This window comes from Vanellus vanellus (assembly GCF_965231255.1).
Source record: "Vanellus vanellus genome assembly, chromosome: 3".
Classification (NCBI taxonomy): domain Eukaryota; kingdom Metazoa; phylum Chordata; class Aves; order Charadriiformes; family Charadriidae; genus Vanellus; species Vanellus vanellus.
Genome location: NC_138907.1, coordinates 127,357,801 through 127,380,010, shown reverse-complemented (window position 1 = coordinate 127,380,010; position 22,210 = coordinate 127,357,801). Strand labels below are relative to the sequence as shown.

At 41.0% G+C, this 22,210-nt stretch overlaps 1 protein-coding gene across 1 annotated transcript in view; it reads right to left on the bottom strand.

Annotated features, from left to right (window-relative positions):
- The window catches only part of KIF13B (kinesin family member 13B), a 131,910-nt gene that overhangs the window by 18,845 nt on the left and 90,855 nt on the right, over positions 1–22,210 (bottom strand). Inside the window, exons 24-35 of the mRNA XM_082481709.1 lie at positions 21,882–22,014; positions 20,694–20,840; positions 18,156–18,185; positions 16,179–16,278; positions 15,717–15,843; positions 14,108–14,163; positions 12,683–12,807; positions 11,387–11,563; positions 9,701–9,793; positions 8,619–8,771; positions 7,546–7,623; positions 6,836–6,889 (exon numbers count right to left, since the gene is read on the bottom strand). Of these exons, the coding sequence (XP_082337835.1) occupies positions 6,836–6,889; positions 7,546–7,623; positions 8,619–8,771; positions 9,701–9,793; positions 11,387–11,563; positions 12,683–12,807; positions 14,108–14,163; positions 15,717–15,843; positions 16,179–16,278; positions 18,156–18,185; positions 20,694–20,840; positions 21,882–22,014 (1,273 nt within the window). The remainder of the gene's footprint in view (positions 1–6,835; positions 6,890–7,545; positions 7,624–8,618; positions 8,772–9,700; positions 9,794–11,386; positions 11,564–12,682; positions 12,808–14,107; positions 14,164–15,716; positions 15,844–16,178; positions 16,279–18,155; positions 18,186–20,693; positions 20,841–21,881; positions 22,015–22,210) is intronic.

The window sequence follows — 22,210 nt, the reverse complement described above, 5'->3', positions numbered from 1 at the left end:
GTGGTTGTCCTGCAAACTTCTCATATAGGCACACACGCAATGCCTGTCAAAGCGGTTCCCTCTCACTGCTAAAGAGTAGGCTCTAATAAAGCTACATGGTGCTCATTTACTTAATTTATAGGGGATCTTAAGGCAATTCAATATCCATTTAGAGAGCCTGGTCTCAAATGCTACAAGAAGTCTCCAAGTCTTGTAGAAAAGTGTTGTCCTATTCAGGTAGCAGAGTGCCCTCAGGACTACGAGCTTGCAAAGTTTCACCTTTCCAGATATAGCGATTGCAAAGACAGGAGAGTGCAGCCAAACCGATACGAATTGAAGTCTGATCCCACTTCTGGTAAAGAGTTATCCTATGGTTGGTACAATATCTGTACTTGTCTGGATTATATTGCATCTGTATCTGAACCTTGCTTGTCCTTTTAAAAAGACATAACAGAAACGCTTTCACAAAGAGATGGTCCAGCAAACATACTCGCCAGGAATCACAAGGGGTGGACAGACCTGCTACATCCCAGACCACAAGTTTTACGTATTTTCTCCTGGGGGAAGAAGGGGAAAGGCGCCTTTTCAAGAAGCTTCGTGCTGCTGGATGCAAGGAAATAATCTGACCTTGAACGGAAAAATGACAGGCAGCTAAACTAATCTTAACTGTAACTTGAAGTCATGAATGTTTCACAAATAATAAATAAGCCAGGATAGGAGGAATAGATTTCTCCAATGGGTTGAAGGTCGCACTGAGCAGCCCAGAGCAAAAATCGTTTCCATTTGGATCTATAAGTTAGTCCCATAGTAGCTCTCCTGCTTTGAATAGCAAGTAACTCGCACTTCTGCAGAGCAGCACCCGCCTTCAGACCTCTACTAGCGAACATCTGGAGTATCAGACGTAGAGACAACAGGCGCTGTTTCTGTGAGGCAACATTCGGGATACCTGAAGACTAATGGATGTCTGAGCTGACTGGAGACAGCCATCCTGAGTGTCAAAACTGATGCAACCCAGGCTGGGACTAGCAGTAATACCAGGGGTTTGTTTAGTCTTGTATTTTTGAGGACTTTGGTGTTTAAGCCCTTCTTGAAAGCCTCCTGCTCTATCAGCACGGATGACAGAGCTGTTCTACCCCTACCTTAAGCCCCCAACTTAAGCATTATCTTTGACCTGCAACTCATTTATGTCTCGCACACATCAAAAAGTCGTGCCTATGTCTGGAAAATTCTTTCCACAAAATGCTTCTACGTAACAGTCTTTCCTATTCCACTCCCCAGAAACTCTTATTCAGGCTTTTGCTGTCTTGAGTTTCATCTAGTGTAGGATTCCTCCAGGTGGCCTTACTCCATGCAGTCTTACCCCCCCTTATATCCACTCAAAATACTGCTTCAGAGACTGCTTTCTTATCCTGCCATTTTCATCATCTCACGCGCTGCAGCAGACGTTGAATGTCAGCACGGAAACAGCCAACGTCTTCAGACTATGCTCAAACTGTCTTCCCCTTTGGGATGTGAAATATTTCCTGAAGTCTCCTCCTCCGGCTCCCACTGATGGGTTAGTTTGCAGGAGAAAAGTGACAATGTGAGAAAAGAGTCGATAGTCTATGCGGATGGGGAAAATATCTCAGGATAATGCAGTACTTTTTGGATGCACCAGCTCAGGGGTGCCGAAGAACTAAAAAAAAAAGACAACTATTTGGTGGGAAAGTCTTCACAAGACTCAAAGAATCTTGAAATACCATTTGGTTTTGTGGCCTTCTGGACTGGTCTGCAAACAGCCTGGTAGGTGTTGGCAGTAGGTTAAGAAAAAGAACTATGGAAGACAAGAGCGCATCTGAAGGCTGCTTTTTTTTTTGGAGGACATACCAAAGGCTGATTACTGTGACTTTTGGATCTTAGGATAATGATCCACTTACCAAAGACAAATGGACAAAGGTGACATGTCTTAATAAATTTCTATCTATAGACCAAGTCTAAGTGCTTCTGGAGACCACAGAGACATAAGAAACAGAAAGACTATCACAGGACAGTTCTCCAGCTCACTTGAACACTGACTCAATGCAGGTAAGAAGAAACTGAATCATTTTCTGAATCACGATTTGTTGAGTCAGAAGTGCCCTTCATTGACCGTTCCAACAAAAATAATTTCAGGCGAGTATCTTACTTTCTAGATCTCTCTAGAGAATGATTTAATAAATTGGAGTAAGTAAGAAACAGAGCAAAACACTTTCAGAATATTCATTCTGCACAGACAGAATGGCAAGATTTAGTGACTTTTTCCTTAGGATCTTTAGGAAATTTTGCTTCAGCCTTAATATTATGGATAAGTATATTTTCTACACAATTTTAACTTTATGTTCCACATTTTGCCAGGTTAAATAAAATACACGTCCCGAGAACAGGGATTTGAGGAACTTGGGAAAAGGATTTGTCCGGCCATATACTTAAAGCATGTTGGGTTTTTAAATAATGCCTCCTTTGGAGGGAGTGGAAAGGTCATCATTTTAGACTGAAGGTCAGATTTGTTCAGGATAATGTGAGCCTCAATTCTTGAGATGACAGCAAACCATTAAAAAGTAGGTAAATGAGGGCAACAGGTGGAGAAACATTTGCGAAAGACAATACTGAGGGCAACTGAAAGTCAACTGTCACGTGAAGAATCTGCAGAGGCAAAAGGTAGTTCATCAATGACTGATTTTACTAAACTGGATTGAAAGGTAACCCGTCTCAATCTCACAAAAAGAAAAAAAAACATGTAAGAATTATTAACCGTATTAACTTGATGAAGTTCCCAAGTTTCACATACACATGTTATATAGCACTTTCCCGTGATTGCTTTGTGCATTCACTAACCGAAACACTTAAAGTTTAAGTCTAAGCAACTGGCATTATTTAAGTGCTGTGAATCTTCCCCCTATCAAGAAGGGTGGTGAGAGAAAGGAAGGAAGCTTGTAAATCATTTGCCCAGAGGAGCCATCATTTCATGAATATATTTGGTCTCTGCCAAGTGACCAAACGGAGGTCAAGTGACTTAATTTAACAAATCAAAAATAGCCACTGGAAGAATGCATCTCCCTTGATGTATTTTGATACAGAGCTGTTTATAAAGTCTTTTACTTCTATAATACCTTCTTCCTCCTTCTCCTCTGCCTTCCCTTCTTTCACACATCCCCCATGAAAAACACCGGGGAATTTATTTCAGGTCAGCACCAACATACACAAAATCTTTAGAGCAAATATGGGTGATCACTACCTAAGTCATCTGTAGGCTTTACCTGACAACAATTCTTTTCCTGAAGTTGACAGACCATTAAAATGCTGCCACTGGGTAAGAGAAATGAACAGTTCTTGTGGTTTATTATTTTAGCAGTTCAGAAAAGGCTTAAGAAAAGGTGACCACGTAGCACTTAAATATAAGCATACAGCTGGGACAAAAGGCACTTGTTCTCAAGAACAGCAGGATTATTCAAACTGATCTACACGGTACCAATTTGGTGAAAAAACTCTGGTTCCCAGTAAAACCTGAAGGTTAAGTGGCACAATCTTGTCTTACTTGGCTTTTGGATACAAGGCTGTTGAGCTACAAACTGCTGGACCTCTGGGAAAGGAAGGATGACTGCCAAAGACAGGATGGCTATCGAGCAACAGCATTGTAAGAACAACTCATGAAATTTTTCATCAGTATGCGATTATAGTCTGAGGACCACCTGTGAAACAAGTCTGAGGTGCCTTCCATTCTTTGTGCATCTGATTCATCCAGTTTAAGTCAATTTAACTTGTAAACTTCCAACGGAAGCACGCTGGAACGTAAAAATCCATCTCTGCATCTTATGCCACCACTAAGAGACTCTATACTCCTGCGTCACCTGACGTGTGCTGATGTGCAAGATGAAATAAAATTCACCTCACTCTCCCGTAACCATATCTGTCGTGATAACAGGAGTAAAAATTGGCTTTTTCTCATTTAAGCAAGCAGATACAACTTAGAGGTGAGACCAAATGCAGTCCTGTTAATCTAATCTAAAACATCCGTAAGACCGTCTTGTGCAGTAAATTTAGAAGGCATCTCCTTGCCTTCTCAGCCAGTTAGGTAGCTTAATCTTATGAGTTATTATTAAACAAAAATCCCAATGGTGACTTAAATATTTCACAGGAATGCATATCTCAGTGTGAGAGTCATCCTGCTCTTTGGAAGCTCTCTGTGGTGTCAGTACACAGAGATATTCTTCAATGTTTTTTCAAAACGTGCCAAACCCATACCTCTGCTCCAGTCCTGGAGAAGGGCTCTTCACGGGGGTGTGACCACCCCTCCACGTTTGGAGTAACAAAGATTCAACTATGGCTGCAAGATGAACCCAGAAACTTCTGAACTGCCTGTTTTAGTTGCACCGACCCCATCTTTACTTCTTATTCTAACTTGTTTAATATTCTTGTTTACAGGGGAACGAGCCCTGGTTATTCACAGTGCTGAAGAATGAAGCAGAGCCCACGTTCATAATTTTACCAGTATGAGTGGTGCTTCACGTAGAGGAACGAGACTCAAGAGCCCTTTCCACAAAGCTAAAATTCCATGGTAAAGACAGCAGGAATGCCAGGAATAAGAATGTTAAAATTAGAGAGAAAAATAAAGCAATGGAATAAAAGTTAAGGAGAGGAATATTCTGAAATATGTTGAGGGCTTCCACTGCTTGACAGGTTAGTCCTCCACCCAATTCAGGAAGCCGTTACTGTCCTGTGACCGATGTTTCTTCTGATATAATGAACCACTTGTTTTAGCTTATTATAGTCACTTCTAAACCAAACCAAATTCCTGGTAAAATAACTATGACTGCTGGAGAAGACTTCTTTTGCACTAAATGGTTCTGCGAGCCGGCTGAAACCCCGCGTGTCAAGCCATTCTCAGAGCTTTATAGGTCCGATAGGACTGATAGCACCAGTGTGCTTTATGATGTCTGCGCGCTACGGGAACGTTTAAGAATTTGTTTAACATTTCATCGTGATTACAAACGCTTTCATTCATCTCCCTGAAGAAACTGAACCAGAGACCCACTGGGAATCGGAAAATGCTAACAAGGGAGCTTGAACCCCCCCATGTCCTGAGGAACAAGTGCCTTGAACCGAAGCACGCTGCAAGCAAGGGGGTAAGCTACACAATCTCAGCTCCATGGTACAGCGGTACAGTGCGTTCGTCAGCGGCTCCATCAACCACAAGGAAGAGCTGCAAACCCCCATGCAAGCCACTACCAATTAACTCTGGTTAATTAAAGTTTGGAACAACTAAGGGGACAAACAGTCATTTCTCCAAGAGTGTTAGCATGGTACTAAGGATAAACATATTTTCCATTGGCCCGGTATCAATTTAAAATCAGCCTTTCATAGAAATCAAGAGTTGTTAACACTGAACTATCAGAAGCCATAAAAGCCTGAGAAAGACTTGCAAGAAACTCTCAGCATTTATCTCATCTCCAGGCTAACGTACACATGACTGGCACGGATTTGCTGCCTTTCGTGTCTCTTTATTTATTTATTTATTTATTAATCTGAGATGGGGCCGTTTCTGAAATAACTTCACAAATAACTTCCCCCTGTCCAAAGAACTGTGCAAAATGGCATTAAATAGCTCTAGCTCAGTAACAAACCATAAGATGCACCCAAGAAGGAGAAACTTCTCTCATTTGTACCAGTTTCACACCGCATTAATGACAGGCTTTTCAATGGAAAACCGCATTTGCTGTGTACTATGCAAATGAGACACCACCAGCAGCATCTTCAAAGCAGGAAGTAAAAGCGTTCAAGTGAGCAAAATAAACTTTATAGTGAGATAAAATTATTATCCCACTCATTAGGTGGACCTAATGCATTACCTCTGCTGGGACCTTTGGGCTCTGAAACATGCAATGAGAGAAATCATTGAGGGGAAGGGAGGAGAAAAACAGAAATCATTAAGAACTCTGGTCTTTAATTTTCACTTTAAAAACCTACAACATTGAAACATCCCACAGTTCTCTCCAAATAGAAGTTGCTACAGGCACTTTATCACCTGCACGTATTTTAGCATTCTCTCCATGGATCAGATGTAGCAGATTTAGCAACCAATGCTAGAGCACTACATCAAAATTCTATTATTCTGTGCAACTGCATTATGCATTAAAATGCCTTGTCACCAGTAGATTCTCCCTTTTAAAATGACTACACGCTCGCTGGGCAGAATATCTATCAGAAGACCCTTCCGTTTATCTAGGGTTTCGCCAAGAAGTTTAAATTGAATCTTTCCCTTTTTAAAGAAATACTTTTGATGTATACTGTTGTTTTTAAGGAGTGTAATGGGCCGAATTGTCACCCACCACAAGCTGAAGGCTGCTGGTTTCCCTCTGAAGGTCAGAGACTCTCTTCACAGGCCTCTATTCTGTCTTAGAGATGGACCTTCTAGAGATGAACTTACATGTGAACCCAAATTTGTCCCTTACCCAGAAGGTTTGCATCCACCCAGGTGAAAGCTTTGGAAGAGCTCTGAAGCTTGACAATGAGAAAATTCCCCCTGATAAATGCACTCCTGTGTGATGGATGGCTACGTTTACTCCCGCCTGCTCAACTCAGGTCTGCCATCGTACCTCCCATCGCGGTCGGCAGCAGTGCTATGCGACTGATGAAGGCCTGGGAACTTCCCAGAGAGGTCTAGTGTAGCACATCCAAAGCCAGTATGTCCTAGGAACCGTCCCAAGGATACCAGACAGGCACACAGGTGCCTCGTCCTGTACAGATATTTCCCACTTACGCCCCTGTAACTGGTACAGTGTAGTGACAGTAGCTACCCTTTTTCTACAGAAGATTTCCCAGGAGACCTTCAGATACTTACCCGATTACTGCTGAGGTTATAGGGAAGTGATAAATCTTGGCGGCTTCCAGAAAGCTGAAATAGTTAAGACAAGCAGAATTATTTCTTAACAAAAACTTAAACAACTAATAAATATGCCTCTGGACAAACACAAGGAAAGGTGAAAAGAAACAGTTTTGCAGTTAAAGCAGCACTGAAATCCAAGAGATGAAAGGTGAAATCCCAGTTATTGACCCGGAAGGAGCCAGAATTTGACAAGTTTGATTACCAGTTCTATCAAATGATTTCTCTCCAGATTTTGGACAACAGAAGTCTCATCTTTCTTATGCACAACACCGTTACAAAGTTTAAATTCAGTAAACACTTGTAACTTGCTTTCAAATCTTTTAAAGAAAAAAAAAATCTTCAACTTGATAGCTAAATGAAAAAATGTCAAGTGTTCAGAAAAAAAAAAAATACGCAGAAGTTCTTGTTACGTTGCTTTTTCAGATAGTCTGGATTTATGGGGGTGCTTTCAAGCATACTAGCCTCTATGATGAAAGCATGAATACGTGCAGATTTTGTCTCCACTTAGCGACTTACGTGCTCCCAAATAGCACAGACAAACAGAAGGGTCAAAGAGAAGGAAATTTATTGCTCTACTCCATGACTCTGGCATCACAGGGACCTGTAACGGAAAGACTGGACCTGCTGCCCTCAACATGCTACAGATGCCAGCGTGCAATACTCACCCGATTCACATTGGGAGAGCTCAGGCTCCTGCGGTAGAGTTTTCCTTTTCCCATTAGCTGCTCTTTTACAGCAACTTCCTGACAATCATAGAGAAGCAAAACAAAGAAAATATGCACCAAAAAAAAGAAAATAAGCTCCAATCATCCCAAGATAGTTTTGTCTATACAAGAAAAATGTTTCTAAACAGCCTTATTGCACAGGCTTCTGCCTGTAAAGTCTACTCTAACCTAAAACTTGCAGTAACATGGCTAGGAGTGGATAAACTAACATCCGGCGTTTCGCCGATTGGCACAGGTAGGATTTTACAGCTAGTTCTGATTCTAGATAACGACTGTTACAGATGCAAAGACTAAGACTCCCTTTCCTAGCTGAGCTCCTCTTTTAATCCTTTAAACTAATTGTATACGACAGGGAACTTGCTTTCAATACTTCGAGTGCATCACGCTTCACCATTAATTTATAGCGGGCAGGCACACACTCTAGCTTGTTTTGCATAACTTTCTTTTGTGCTTGCATAATTTATATCCAGAAAAACAATTTTCAATAAATGTTTTTCTCTCCTGTATTTTTCCTGGTAAACATATCAAGTTACAGTACTTAAGATTAACCCTGCCAATGTCTTAATTTATTGACAGAAGGGGTTTGGTTACTTCAAGGCAGAATATGGGCAAAATGACAAGAATTCTACTAGCAACTTCGGAAATTATTACTAAAGACGAAGCTTCAGAAAGCAAAAGCTAATGCCACACAACTGCTTGTTCTGAACCATTATTAGCAACGCACAGTCTTAAAACCAAACCAAGCATCCCATAAGAGCGCATTTAATACAAAGCTCCCAGTTCCATCCATCCATCCATACTGCGGGTAGGTGAGTGAGAACCTTTCTGCAAAGAGAACTACATTTGCCTCTCTGGCTGTTTGCCACACACACACTTTGTAAGGCTGAGGTATGCCCCGAAGCGGTGTGTTTGGTTTGTCAGCCGTCGTACCCACTCCTGAGAACATCTGCATCGCCTTACACTGTTCCCAGTAAGCATATTCTCTGCTGTCCGCTACAGCCTTAAAAACAGACCTGGCGCAGACGATCCAAGGTGAGGATGTTCTCCACGGCCAGCATGCTCCGCAAGTACTTCTCAATATAGGCTTCAGAGTCAGCCGAAGCTGCGTCTTCAACGTTTGCTGCCATTCTGGCTAGCGCCTCCCGCTCCTCAGCTCCTTGAGCATCCTAGGAAGGCGAGAAGAAATGACATTCTTTTAAGATACTATAAAAATCTTCCACATCAGCCCTGAAGAGAACACATTTTTAAGACGTGCAGGGCAGATTCAACATTGTTTTCCCTTAAGCTCAGGGCAGATTCAGACGTCTTGTTGGGGGATTTCTAAATATAAGCCTCGTTACATTGAAGGAACTCGTGCCATGCCAACTGCATGGGTGCTCCTACCACTGTCACAGACATCTCAAGCTATACACAGTTATTGTTCTTTCGGGTTTTGTTTTTGAGAGTCTACAGTGAGACATTGCCATTGATTAGCAAAAGGGCTGCATTCAGATATTTTGTAATTAAAAAGTGCTCAAACACATTGGGGGCGTTACCTACCCCGTGAGGAAAATAGAATTTCAAGTGACTTGCAAGAAAAAAATAGAGCATTGCTCGAAACATTTCAACACAGAGTGCTAAATACAGCAGAACATAAAAGACAGAGTCAGGCAGCAATCAGACTTTTGGCTCTTCATGTGTTAATGTTTTTACAAGTGCTCTGATAGAGCATCTGTTTTGAAGAAAAGGATTAGCATCTAACTGGGAACATACTCAGGAATCAAGAGTTGCATAAAGACATTACTTAGAAAATGCCTATTTGTTATTTTTAACATATTCTCAGGCTCCCTACATTAGGCACTTCACCTACCCATCTTTACTCCCCTTTTTCTCTCTAAAACGTTTCTTCAAGGACCTGAGCAAATAGATGCTCACTCAACAAAATACATAGTGACACTGATAAGACACAGGTTGCTGTGAAGTCACAGCATGTAAAGAAATGTGCTTAATCTTCTATAAGAACCATCGTTTATGCTTGCAGCAGCAAGAGCTGGCGGGGAAAAATCAGAAAGTTAGAGGCTCTTAGCCAATTCAGATACTCTGATTTCTTATTCACCTCTGGAATATTTGAGACTATCTCAAAAGTGATACCACAGCCAGGAATAGAACTTCGGTGAGACATTCTTCGGAGGAAGCTCTGTGCAAAACCCTGTGAGGAGGCAAAAAAAAAAAAAAGGAAAATATTTCTTGCTTTAAGTAAAACATGGTTTAACATATTTCAGCAAAAGTAAATATAGTTTACAATGAAAGAAGACCGAACGCAAACGACTAGGCAATAAATACGTAAGAGTCAAAGATTTTAACTAGGAGACAAATCATTTGCTTGTCTGTATTTTAGACAGAGAGACAGGATTAAATTCCATCATTGCAAGGTGACCGCTTAACCAGCGCACAAAGCATTTGCGAGTTCTAGAGGTGGGGTGGTTTGTTTTTTTTTTGATAGAGCCCTAGGTGACTTGTCTTGAATATTGACAAGTACAGGCATTAAATTCTTGACCAAAGAGATCGTTATGAAGAATGATTTAAGGGGGCATGGTCATTGTTTATGCTGACTTGGCGCCTTGCAGGGTTAAGAACCGGACTGTTGAATTAATGCAGAGATGAGTCATTCAAAGATGCTGCTGAGACGAACACCCGGGAAAGGTTATTGACGAGGATTTTTAGAAACCTAGCAAGAAAGCCAAAGATTCGGTGTTGAATAAAATTAAAAAACATCATTAACTAAATCCTCAGAAAACAGAATTTATGAAGACTTAACACAATTGTAATTTTTGGCATGCTCAATTTATCTATTGAATACACTCTTCCATTCTATATGACGAAAAATTCACTGTTCCCTTTCTGAGAAAAAGCTTTTGCCTGATCGAAGCACCAAGAACTGTAGTTCTTCTATTCCTAGCACTAAAAGCAGTTTAGAGTTGCCTACGGGCTTTCTGGGTGTGACCACACCTCTTCTGCTCTTGCTTCAGATTTTAACTACAGATGCGCAAAGAGAATAACAATTCAGGCTTTCTGCTTTGTCATCATCACTGCCGGGGAAGCTGGGTGCTGAGACAATGCTGAACAAACTCTGCCTCACCGTCTTTCTCGAGAATTAAATATTTCTCGGGACATGATGCTGCAAATGAAATGACAACCTTCTGCTTTCCGTTTATCAAGCATCCTGCTCTCACCTACGCATTATCATAAGAGCACAAGCCAACTGGAAAACATAAAAGACCAAGAGTGATTAACTTTGACAAATTACACAATGGGACCTCTGCTCCAACTACTGCTAGTTTTTATCTCTAAATATCTGGATGCTTAAATAGAAACGGTTAGCAGTAATGTGTGAACATACTATGGGAGTAGGGAAACGCAAGTTTCTTCTGATGCACAGTTTTTGCAAAACATGAACTCCAGGCTCATGAGAAGTTAACTCTTTCTACTTTTTCCAGCAACTGGGGATAAAGCACTTAGTAGTTAATACAAATAATGCTGAGTCTCTCAGAGATGTCACTGAGCCCTTAAAAAAAAAGTTGTATTATCATCCACAATACATAAAATACTACGAAAATGACTTGGCAGCTTAAAGTCTTGATGCATGCCATTAACACGGTGCTTCCATTCGGGGAGAGAAGGAGGTCGCTACAAGAAAATAAGAGTCATAGCAGCGGCATATTGCACAAAGCACAGCCTTCTCCTCTTCAAGCAGCGATAAAACGGGGCAGAGTGAAAGCGTGAAGGATTATAAAAGACATACCTGTCTGCCATACACATTAACGCAAATGCGCTTGCGTAACACTAATTGCATTTCTGCAGGGTGGCTGAGCTGGACAGTGGCTCTCACAATAAGGTAAACTCTTTCATCTGCTGCTGTTCCTTTACTGAGCTGGATACAGTCGTGGACTGTGGAATCCCATGAGGCTTCTGCTTTCACCTGCAAAGGAAAAAAATGTATCCTCTAATAAGCATAATTAGGTGTATAATTAACTGTAATTAATTAAGCATAATTAACAAAAATACATAATACATAAATTTTGAGAGTCAGCTTCTCCATTTCACTCCCTATGAAGAAAAACCCCTGCACTTCAGAAGAGGCCATTTAAAAATCAAGATTAGTTTGCCAAATGAAGATGTTGGGATTAAAAATGCCAACTTGCTCAAACCCTGGAACATTTATTTCCTCTTGAAAAAAAAGATCTCTGAACACCCAGGATCATTGCAAATAAATTATAAAATATGCAGAACTACAGGACCATTTGGCCTAATTTACTAAGGCAGACCAGAGAGAACAGAGATTGCAGTGAAAATCTTCCATCACACCACATAAACTCTCCCGTCTGCATTTGAGAAATAACTTTGCTGAAATATTTCTAGCAATACAGCAAAAGCTGGCGTTTATCTTTTTGAATGTTAAAATGTAAGTGTTACTGAAGATTTAATTGGTTTATCTTCAAGCCATAAGAAAAACGGCCTGGTAGCCATCTTTTCAAGCTTTAAAAACAAACCAGAACAACAAACTTACCAAAACCATCAGGAATAAAACTCCTCTAAAAAGAAATAAGTTTCAGAGTAAGGAGCAAAATTTTAAGGTTAAAAAAAAAAAATCAGAGATTCTAAACCCAATAGCAAAAATTATCAACCAACAATTGTAAAATTGTAAAACTATGAGCTATGTGGCAAAATGGAGTATAATGAATGTAACAATGCAGAGGTAAATATATAAACTGTAGCAACAGTTAAGATTGGTTTTTCAGCTGGCATCTTCATACTCTAATTTGTTCAGGGTTTTTGATTAATTTTTTTAAAAATGAACTCAGAATCTCCAGCTTTTGCAATGCCTGGATTTAGATGAAGGAAGATCCTTGAGTTTTCTTATTTTTCAAATCATGGTTATACTCCTAGCAAATATTCCCTCAAAACACAGTCAGTCATATAAGAAACAAGTGTTGCATCTTTTGTACGCTGTCTTTGATGCACTATTTTCACATCTGAATATATAAACAGAACAAAACAAGACTCCCGAACTAATACACCGGTCTGCATCTCTGCTTACCTCACTATCATGATGCTTCACAATCTGCAGTTCAAAGAATTCCTCCTCCTCTTCTGCAACAAGAGTAGCGTCCCAGCCACCCGCTTCTGGGTCATCAAGGTTATCTTGGGAACTGAAGTCATCAGCTAGAAACACGAGTGAACGCAGAAGGTGAGGAGACACAAAGCAAAACATCCGGCAAGTCAGGAATTCACATTTCCATCGCTAACTCCCCAACTCGGCTACTTGCAGTCTGCCTCGGAAAGAAAAGCTCCCCGTGTTGTTCCACTTCAAAAAGAATCCCATGTCTATACAGAAGATTTGGGGACACGGGCTCTAGAGCACCTTATAAAGTCCTCTTGTGCAGAAAGCTCCCCCAGCTGAAAACATCCCCTGCTGGCCCACGGCTATATTTTCAGCACGGCTACTCAATCATGCTAAGTACATTGCTCATTTGGCATTAGTTAGGTGTTCTGGTTTGGTTTTTTTTTAACTAAAGTTAAGCTGCTGGTTGAGCAAGTAAAAATACAGTACTTTTAGACCGTGATTAAAAAAAAACCTTCATCTGGTTTTTGAGAAGAAGCTCAACCTGTGCTGGCTCGAGTCTCCTACCATGAATGAATTATTAACCAGCTCCTCTCTGAAGCCATTTGATGTATCAACGCGCTTTTTGAGGTGAACAAACCAGAAATCTAAACAGCATTGCGGCAAAGGCCCCCTCGCAGCAGGCGGAACGCCACCTCTCCACTCTCACCTGTTGCTTCCAAGCCAAGAATTAACCCTCTTTTAAACATCTTAACAAGGATTTGTTCAACTGATTGGGCACCGTTGGCTCCCTGGACTACTTTGGGGTTGCCGCTTTCTTGGCTACAGTTTCCCATCTTTGGTAGAAATATCTGACAAACACATTGTTCGAATTGGATCTTCTATTTGGATGTACTGAAACATACATTGTTTAAAGAAAAACATCGGATCACAGCCTGTAAAACTAACTTAAGCTTATCATGCAAGTTTTTTTGATATGCAGATGTTATTACCAGTGACTTCACATTTTCTTCTAAGTCATCAGTGAAGGAATTATAGGATATAGCATCAGTGCTATATCCTTGTGAGACCTCAAAAAGAACATTCCCAACAATATTGCTTTCTTTACACTGGCTTTTGCTGTTCACTCCCTTTGATGTACTCGTTTTACTATTTCTATTTTACTTATTAAATATCTGCAAAACCAGATTAAAACCATTAAAACTTATGGTTCCTTCCATATACAATGCTGTGTATTCTGAAACATTAAACAATATGTTTCAGAGAAAAACGTGCCCTCTCAAATTAATCTACCCGCCATTCCAGGCATTTCTTCATTTTATTAACTCGCTTTATTTCTACAATGTCATTGGGTGTACAAAGTTTGTTTTAAAGTCCTCTGTCATTTTAAGAACCACTTACCATTCAAGTCAAGGAAAATAACAGGAATGTGAGTTTCCATACCAGGAAGAGGAGTCCTAAAATGCAAGACAGGGACAGCGGCGGCATTTAAACTAACGCAGATTTACCCAGCACACGTACCTTATGATACAAGCCCGCAGTACATTACATTCAGTACAACGGCAATTTTCAGCCAGACCAGTGATAGCCTTGGCAAACAGCTTTATTTTAATTTACTGTTGCAGATTCTGAGAGACTCAACTAAATTGGTATTTCTTTTATACCAGCTCTCTTAAAATTATTATATTCTTTGACCTCTGCTTTCAGAAACATTTTCTCCCTCTAAAATGCTAATAGGGAAATTAAGTTTATTTCCTCTGACACACACATTTATTAAAAGCAAACCCCTCGGCATTAGCGATGGCAGTGAAGACAGGAGAGTGAGAATCAGAAAATCCAGCGTCAAAGTTCCTAAACTAACGTTGCTGCTGCCACACTACAGAGCTATTACTTTTTCTTACAAAACACACATAGTTAAGAGTCGAAGCTGCCATTTAAGGCATCTTGCACATCATGGAAGAAGGGGTGACGCAGGTGGTGTTCTGTTGGTTTTTAAAATGAAGTATGCCGTGGCCTAGCAGTTTTAAGCTACACAACATTAATGAAGTACTAAAATAGTAACACAAAGCACAAAAGACTTTAAGGCTCCTCGTTGCAATCTTAGCTGTAAAAAAGGGCTGTGGCCAACTCAGGACAAACTCAGACTTGCTGAATTTCACGGTGACCGAGAGCAGGCTGGAGGCTTATGTCACATACGAGGTGCTTGAACCATACTAAACGTTTCCTCTGGTGTAAATGTGTTCAAAACAGATTCTTCCTCAAGTAAGTTTCCTGCAGCTCCAATATTTTCAAACCTAGTCAAACACTCTGATGTGAAAGTCGACGTGTTCCCAACAAGTATTTGCTGGTTTTATGTTTCAGAAGTACTAGCTTCAACAAAACTCAGCTTAAAACTCCAAAACACTCAATTCCATCGATAAATACCATTAGTTTTGCTCAGAAAAAAATTTCAGAAAGTTGAAAGCAACGGAAGGCAAGAGGTTTGAAGTGAAATAGCCTTGCTTCCTTGTCTACAGTTGTTACTCACAGCTGCTACAGCACGGCAATCTCAGTCTAGCGTAGTTTACTATTTTTAATGTTTAGAAAATTACGTGGAACACTTGCTGACTAAACAGACTTTGCGCTCAAACCAGGAGCGCAACAAAATGCTCCTGTAGATGCAGTTTTATTATGACGGAGCAGCCTTTTAAGTGAATGAACTAGGTAATTAACATATTAGCTAATTTTTTTAAATGGTAAGCACAGGGGTAATAAATATTGATTCCGTTTTTTCAGAAGGTCATAATTACACTCCGATCAATAATAGTATCGTTTACTAAATAGCATTTCTGCATTTCAGATACACAGCCTAATAAAATAATTTAAGCAAGAGGCCTAATTTTAACAACTTTGCTCATGCAGCGTACAAAGGCCAGGTTAAGGAAAGCAAAAAATGGCCACAATCCAAGCCGGGAACAGGCCATGCATCATTTTTACATTCGTTCTTGCATATGGCAATGTATGTTCATACCACTCCGCTGGAGCTCCAGGGATCCCACTGCCCGCAGAAGGGACCATTACAGCATTCCTTTCTTCAGTGAGCGTCAGCCTCATCTCTAAAAGCTGTGCCTCCCGATCGGCATCATCTTCTGTTTTATCTGGAGAAGCAGGACGTCAGTCAGGACAACAGAGAGCATTTCTTACTCAGTGCCTTTATCGTGTGCCAATGACCTTATACTATCCATAACAGAATAAACCCCACTCTGCTCAGAAATTCAGCACGCAAAGAAACACGCAGGATACCAGAACAACGAACAATTATATATAGGTTTCTCTAATGCGAGTTTCACCGAAAGTGAATTACTGGTGAGTTCAGAGAGTCAACCCTCCATTAACTTCTGTTCTAAATTTTACAATATATTAAGATAAAAAGCATGTGTGCATGTGTCTCTCAACCTATCGCTATTGCTACCTTTAATGGTATTTTGCTTACCAGGCTTCCCAACGAGTTTTTGCAACTGCTGATCAAGATACTCCTGACGCTTTGTTAAGGCGCACAGCCATTTCCGACGGAGCCTCTCCAAATCCCTGTCCTGGAAAGAGGGAAGCAGTCACGTTAAATCTTGACCCAGCAAAGCCAAGGTTTCCTACTTGTGGCTTACACATTTCCTCAACCTTTCTGCTTCTTCTGTACACAAGAAACAGATAAGAAAGACAGAAGAGACCTCCAACGAATCAATTAGCTCTTCTGTATTTTCTTTTGCACAGCACAACTTGAACAGAAACACAGAGTAGTGGAGGTTGGGAGGGACCTCTGGAGATTGTCTAGTCCAACCCTGCTCTGTGCCCAAAGCAGGGTCAACCACAGCAGCTTGCTCAGCACTATGTCCAGTTGGGATTTGATTATCTCCAAAGATGGAAACTCCACAACCTCTCTGGGCAACCTGTTCCAGTGTTTGACCGCCACCATGGTTAAAAAAAAAAAAAAAAAAAGTTTCGTATGTGAAGTGAGTACTTGTCCAGTCCAGTCACTGGGTACCCCTGAGAAGAGCCTGGCTCTGTCTTCTCTGCCCCTTCCCATTTGATCATTGACAAGATCCCACCTGAGCCTTTTCTTCTTGAGGCAAAACCACCCCAGTTCTCTTAGCCTTTCTTCACAGGTCCAAACCCTTAATTTTCCACATCTTATGTGAAGTATTTTTGCTTGCCAGCTTGAGGCACCTCTTTCTCTAGCTGTTATTCTGTAGCAGCCACCTGAACAAACTTCATTTTACAGAGCTTCTTTGCCCCCAAACCAGTCTAAAACTCACTAACGTTGCGGCAAAGCTGCAAACCCCAGTCCTCATCCATGACTCGCCACTCACACTCAGTGTTTAGCAGCCTCATATCAGCAATCCATCCCTGCCCGGCATCATGCCACTGTCCCCAGATACAGCATTTCCAACTGAGCCTTTTAAATTTTTTTTTTTCTTAAGTGCTCATGTCCTTCAAAGAAACACCTCAGCATCCGTAAGAACACTCAGTTCATTTGTCTCTGGTGTAGAAATGCTCAGAAATGACGAATGATGCTCTACATGCAGCACCTCAGGTGCCACAGAGATGAGCTATCAGCTCTGGGATGCCTTCAGGCAAGCCTCTTCGATGGCAACAGCAGTTCAGATTCATTCCACATAAAACTATAACAAATACTTTGTCGAGAAAAAAGGGTGGATGCAAGACTATGAACTGCAGTTGCATTACTCACCCGCAGACCCCTAACAAGTATGCCGGAATCTGTCAGAGAGCATGAAACCCAAATCTCTGGTTGCCTGCATTACACAAAGTTGAGCTCTATAACGACGGCGATGCGCTGTTGTTAAAGTTATTCAGAAGAAGATGAAAAATATATCACAGATATTGTACTTCATCGGCTCCCCTTTAAGGCTCGTGTTACTGTGACATTACATACGTTTTTAAAAAAGTTGTGTGCTGATTTCAGTAGTTTTGTCACTGCTGTCTTAGGGCTCCAGGAAGAGAAGGCCCCTGCTTGCCCAAGGGTTGACTACTCCGCAGTACACTCCCGCTCTCACGCACACAGCACGCGCGCAATATGAAAGAGCATGAAGTACTCTGACTGCATCTTCAACACTGCCGTGCCTATTCTTGTTCTTAATGAGGACAACTTCAACCTAGCCATAATTTGTCAAGAAGGAAGACTCCTTCCCCCAAAACACCAAAGATGAAAAACAACTGGCTCTTGTTTTGAAAATACGCATTAAGGCATCTTGTTCTTTCCCTTCCACCTCTCTACTCCACCATTCGGCTTTGTAGCATAACAATCTATGCACTTCTTCAGCTTTTAGCCTCCTCAGAAGACAGGCTTGCTGTATATCCACCCAGGACAGCAAAGATAACGTGCTGTTCCTCCTCTAATATGTTTCAATCTGAAAATGGCTCAAGTTTGTAAAAAGAGAGAGTTCAAATATTTTACCTGATAACTGTCCATTTCGTCGTCTTCTTCCTAGGCCAAAACATGCAAAATCACATCATTAATTTTTTTTGACAGCAGGAAGTACACTGAATGCAAAAGGTGTTAACTATTTTAAGCAATATTAGCAGTCTTACGTAAAAATCTGAGCTTAGCAACGGTACAATCATAGAATTAAAACACATTTACATCCCAAAGATTTGCTGCTATCAGTTCATCTAGACACAAACTAGAACAACCCAACAATTATAATGGAAAAATGTCACAGAAACACAGCTACAGAAGTCTTGGAAGCAATTATGTATATTTGGAAGCAAGCGGAATACTTAAATTGCCCTAAGAAAGTGATAGGAGTTATAGTGAAACAATTTGAAACCTTTTGATCCTGGACAGCAAACAAAAATGTGCTGTTTTACCTGTAAGAGTTAAGTATGAATGTTACAGCAAGCACTGAAAAATCAAATTCTGGCATAAAGGACTCAAGGTAAGCTCGTTTAGAGGAGAAAAATTATAAACACCTAAGCCAATAGTTAAGGAGTTTGAATAACTCTGTCTCCCACACCAGGAGTCGCAATGCAGACCTTTGACATTTTGATTTCCATGATTTTCTGACGGGAGACACCACCGTTCATTCTCGCCGTGCATCACAAGCAGAGCCAGGTGCAATGAGCCTAAGCAGAACTGCCAACTCCTGCACAGTGACGGACAAGCAACGAGGACTCCAACCCTCACCCAGTTATTACTTATCTGGTTAAGTAATAACAAGCCACTGGAGTCTACTTTTGTATCTTAGCAATGAAGGCAAAAAAAACCTTAGCTAAGCTGAAATTAAAAAGCCATATAGAAGAGGCATTTCCTTAGTTCAACGTCTTTAGAAAATCTTTCCCATTCCACAGACGGCGATTTACTTGAGATAGAGAAATGCTAACAAGGGGACTAAAAATCCAGGTGTTCGAGTCAGAAGGCCATTGTAAGCAACAGGACTAATAAACCATGGCTTTCAATAGCCCCTTCCCATGTGGGCTATCAGTGTCAGACACAACTCACTAGTCTCTCTCTCGAGCGGAGCTTAAGTCTTTCTCCTTGACAGAACGTGCTATGCTGTGGATTGCCAGCTCTGTCCCACACGGCTGAAACCGGTCCACAGATCAGAAAGCCCCTGGGGAAGAAACAGGGCGAGACAAACCGAACGCTCACCCGGGACTTGTCCCCTTAGGAAATGGGCTAAAAGGGACGTGTGTATTATGTGGCCGCGTAATAGCTTGCAAGTAAAATTCGCAAGAATCACTCACTCTCTCTCAGGAGAGAAGAGTCTCTTAAGAAACTCGCTCCGTTCAGGAGTAGGAGAGACACAACGCTCTTTTTGCTCTATAGGACGTGGGTATCGGGGACTGCTGTGACAGAAAGCGGCAGAGAGAGCCACTAGGAGAAGCATAATGGGGAATAAAAGCAATCATCTGTCTAGGATGCTGCTGAAAAGCGAGATCTCTGCAAAGGAGGAAAAAAATCCCTTTTCTGTGCTCCTGACACAGGAGGGGCAAGGGATTGCTGAGGTTAGGAGACAACAAAAAGCCCAACTGCTTCAGACCTCACAGAGGGAAAAACAATACTGATTAAAAAAGGGGAGCAGAGACACATTGAATCATACCCTGTCAAGGGGGTAAACATCATGGAAAGCCGGGAGATGTCCCAAAACCTGCTTGACATTTAGTTGGCCTTGTCTCAAGCAGGGCAGCTAATCAAGCAAGTCGAGAGACTTGCTTTGTTCCGCTGCACCAGATTTTGGCTTGCTAACTCAGAGGAGGGACTAAATTTTAATTTAGCTGTCGGGGGAAAAAAGTCAAACTGCACTAGAAACTGAGAGAAGCATCTCAGAAAGACAATCCCTAAAACCAGATCAATATTACTTGCGCTTTAAGATGAGATGCAGTGCTTCTGAGGGTGTCAAACAACTGGCCGACATGTACTATGGGCCAACAACTGGCTCGCATAATTCTAACCTCTGTAACCCAACACCATTTGAATGTACGTTCCATTGATTTATTGTAATTTGAATACTTACTTAAAATTGCTGCCATATCTAATATCTGAAGTAAAATCTACTGGACTAACTCTTAATGAATTTTAGAAATGTTGGCGTTTTCTTTTCTTCTTTGAATGGTGTGTAAAGGCTGTGCTGCTTTTAAGGATAGGAAAAAAGAACCCCAAACCAGAAGAGACACAGAAGGTAGTTTTACAAATATTATTTTTGCCATAAAAAATTCTTTTTGAATAAGAGGAAGATCTTCCACAACACTTTCTGAAAGACAGAGGTTTAGATTTAAACTATCCTGAATAATCCCTAAAACCACCATCAAAGTAATTCTGACAATTCTTCTTGACGTTACTTTATACATTTAAGAAGTAGGTTCAAACAATATCACCCAAACTAAAACTAAATGAATGGATTTGCCTCCAACTGCAACAAACTCAGGACATCGCTTTATGTTTTTACATGTCTTGGAAATAGCCATAGCCGACAGGAAATATTCAGACTCTTACCTGATAATTTTCAGGTATTTTTTGTGACTTGACTTGTTTTATTTGGACACAGCCAATGCCAATAGATAATATTGATTCCTCCATCAGCGGCAAAGTCCCAGATTCCTGTACAGATCTCACTTCAACCTGAATTCGTCGAGATTGCCCCTGCCCAAAAGAACAATTTGAAAGGCTTGGAAAAAAACCCAAAGGACTATGAAATGCTGAAAGCTTAATGACAGAGAGACCTCTACTGGCAGTCACTGGCAAGCAAGATTGTATTTCTATTTTGTGAAGAACAAAGCGGTGAGTACTGCAATCTCAATGACCCCGTGTTCAAGAGAAACCATTTCTGTTGCAGGATTTATGTTTACACGGTTTATGTATTTACAGAAAATAGTTCAGCATTCACAACTCCCCAGTTTACTTCTCTGGAGGGTTTTCAAAACATACACTTATGGGATTTATGTTTTAAGGTTTTTTTTTTATATTTCCAAAGGCAGAAAATAGGATCTCTTCCCCACCTACAAAAGAGGAAAGAAAATAGTCTAATTTGGTGAGGTACTGGGATTTCAGTGAACTTTTCTTGAGTCTGGTCTCCTTGACTGAACATTCTTACCCACTGATGCTATCAATGCAGCAAAGTAACTGTTCTTTAGTAAAACCCATAGGGGAAAAATAAATACATTAAAAAAAAACAATCAAAGGAGTTGGGGAGTTCAGAGGTGCAGCCTGTACCTAACTTTTCCTAATCCTAGTGTTCTCTGGGCAATAGCTTATCACTTAAAAATGTTAACTACTCAGTTAAGCATTAACAATTTAATGCGTGTAGAATTCAAAGAACAAAGGAGTGGTTGGCTGGAAGGATCAAATAAAGGGGAACTCTGGACCTCTTAAAAAAATTATTAAGTTCAATCAAGACTGATGTCCTTTCTACCAGGTGCTGTCATGGCACAGGGAACAGAACACAGGACCAAGACTACAGGTAAGCTTTGATCACTTTTACCTCTGAGCTTATGCACACCGGCACTTGCACAAAACCCAGGGGGACTCCACTTTCTTCCGCTTTATTTCTGCTTTACACAAGATCATACTTTGCGTCTAAGCTTGACAGTTCCTTGGACACCATCCCTTTACCGTACAAAATAGAAGCTTCTTAGCTTTCTGCAGGCTCTTCTCACAGCTGAAATCCTGTACGCGCCACCTTACCTGTCTGAGCTGGAAGATGCCTCCTGTGCACACATCCTTGGCAGGAGTCACCTCAACTGGGCAGTATTCCCCATTCTCATTCAGCTCTAGAATTTGAACCCAGAGTTCTACTTTTCGGGTTACTTCACTCCACCTGCAAAACACATCAAATATGTTTTTGAGGGTTCCCCTCCCCCCTCCCCCCAAAGAAAAAGGAAGAAAACCCAAAGCGTTAGCTCAGACTGCAGATCGAAGAAGCAAAGGAACACTTTGATAGCTGTGCCATTTGTGACTGTATAGGGTTACTAGTTGTGCAGTGTCTATAAATTTTACTGACAGCTATTTTAGTC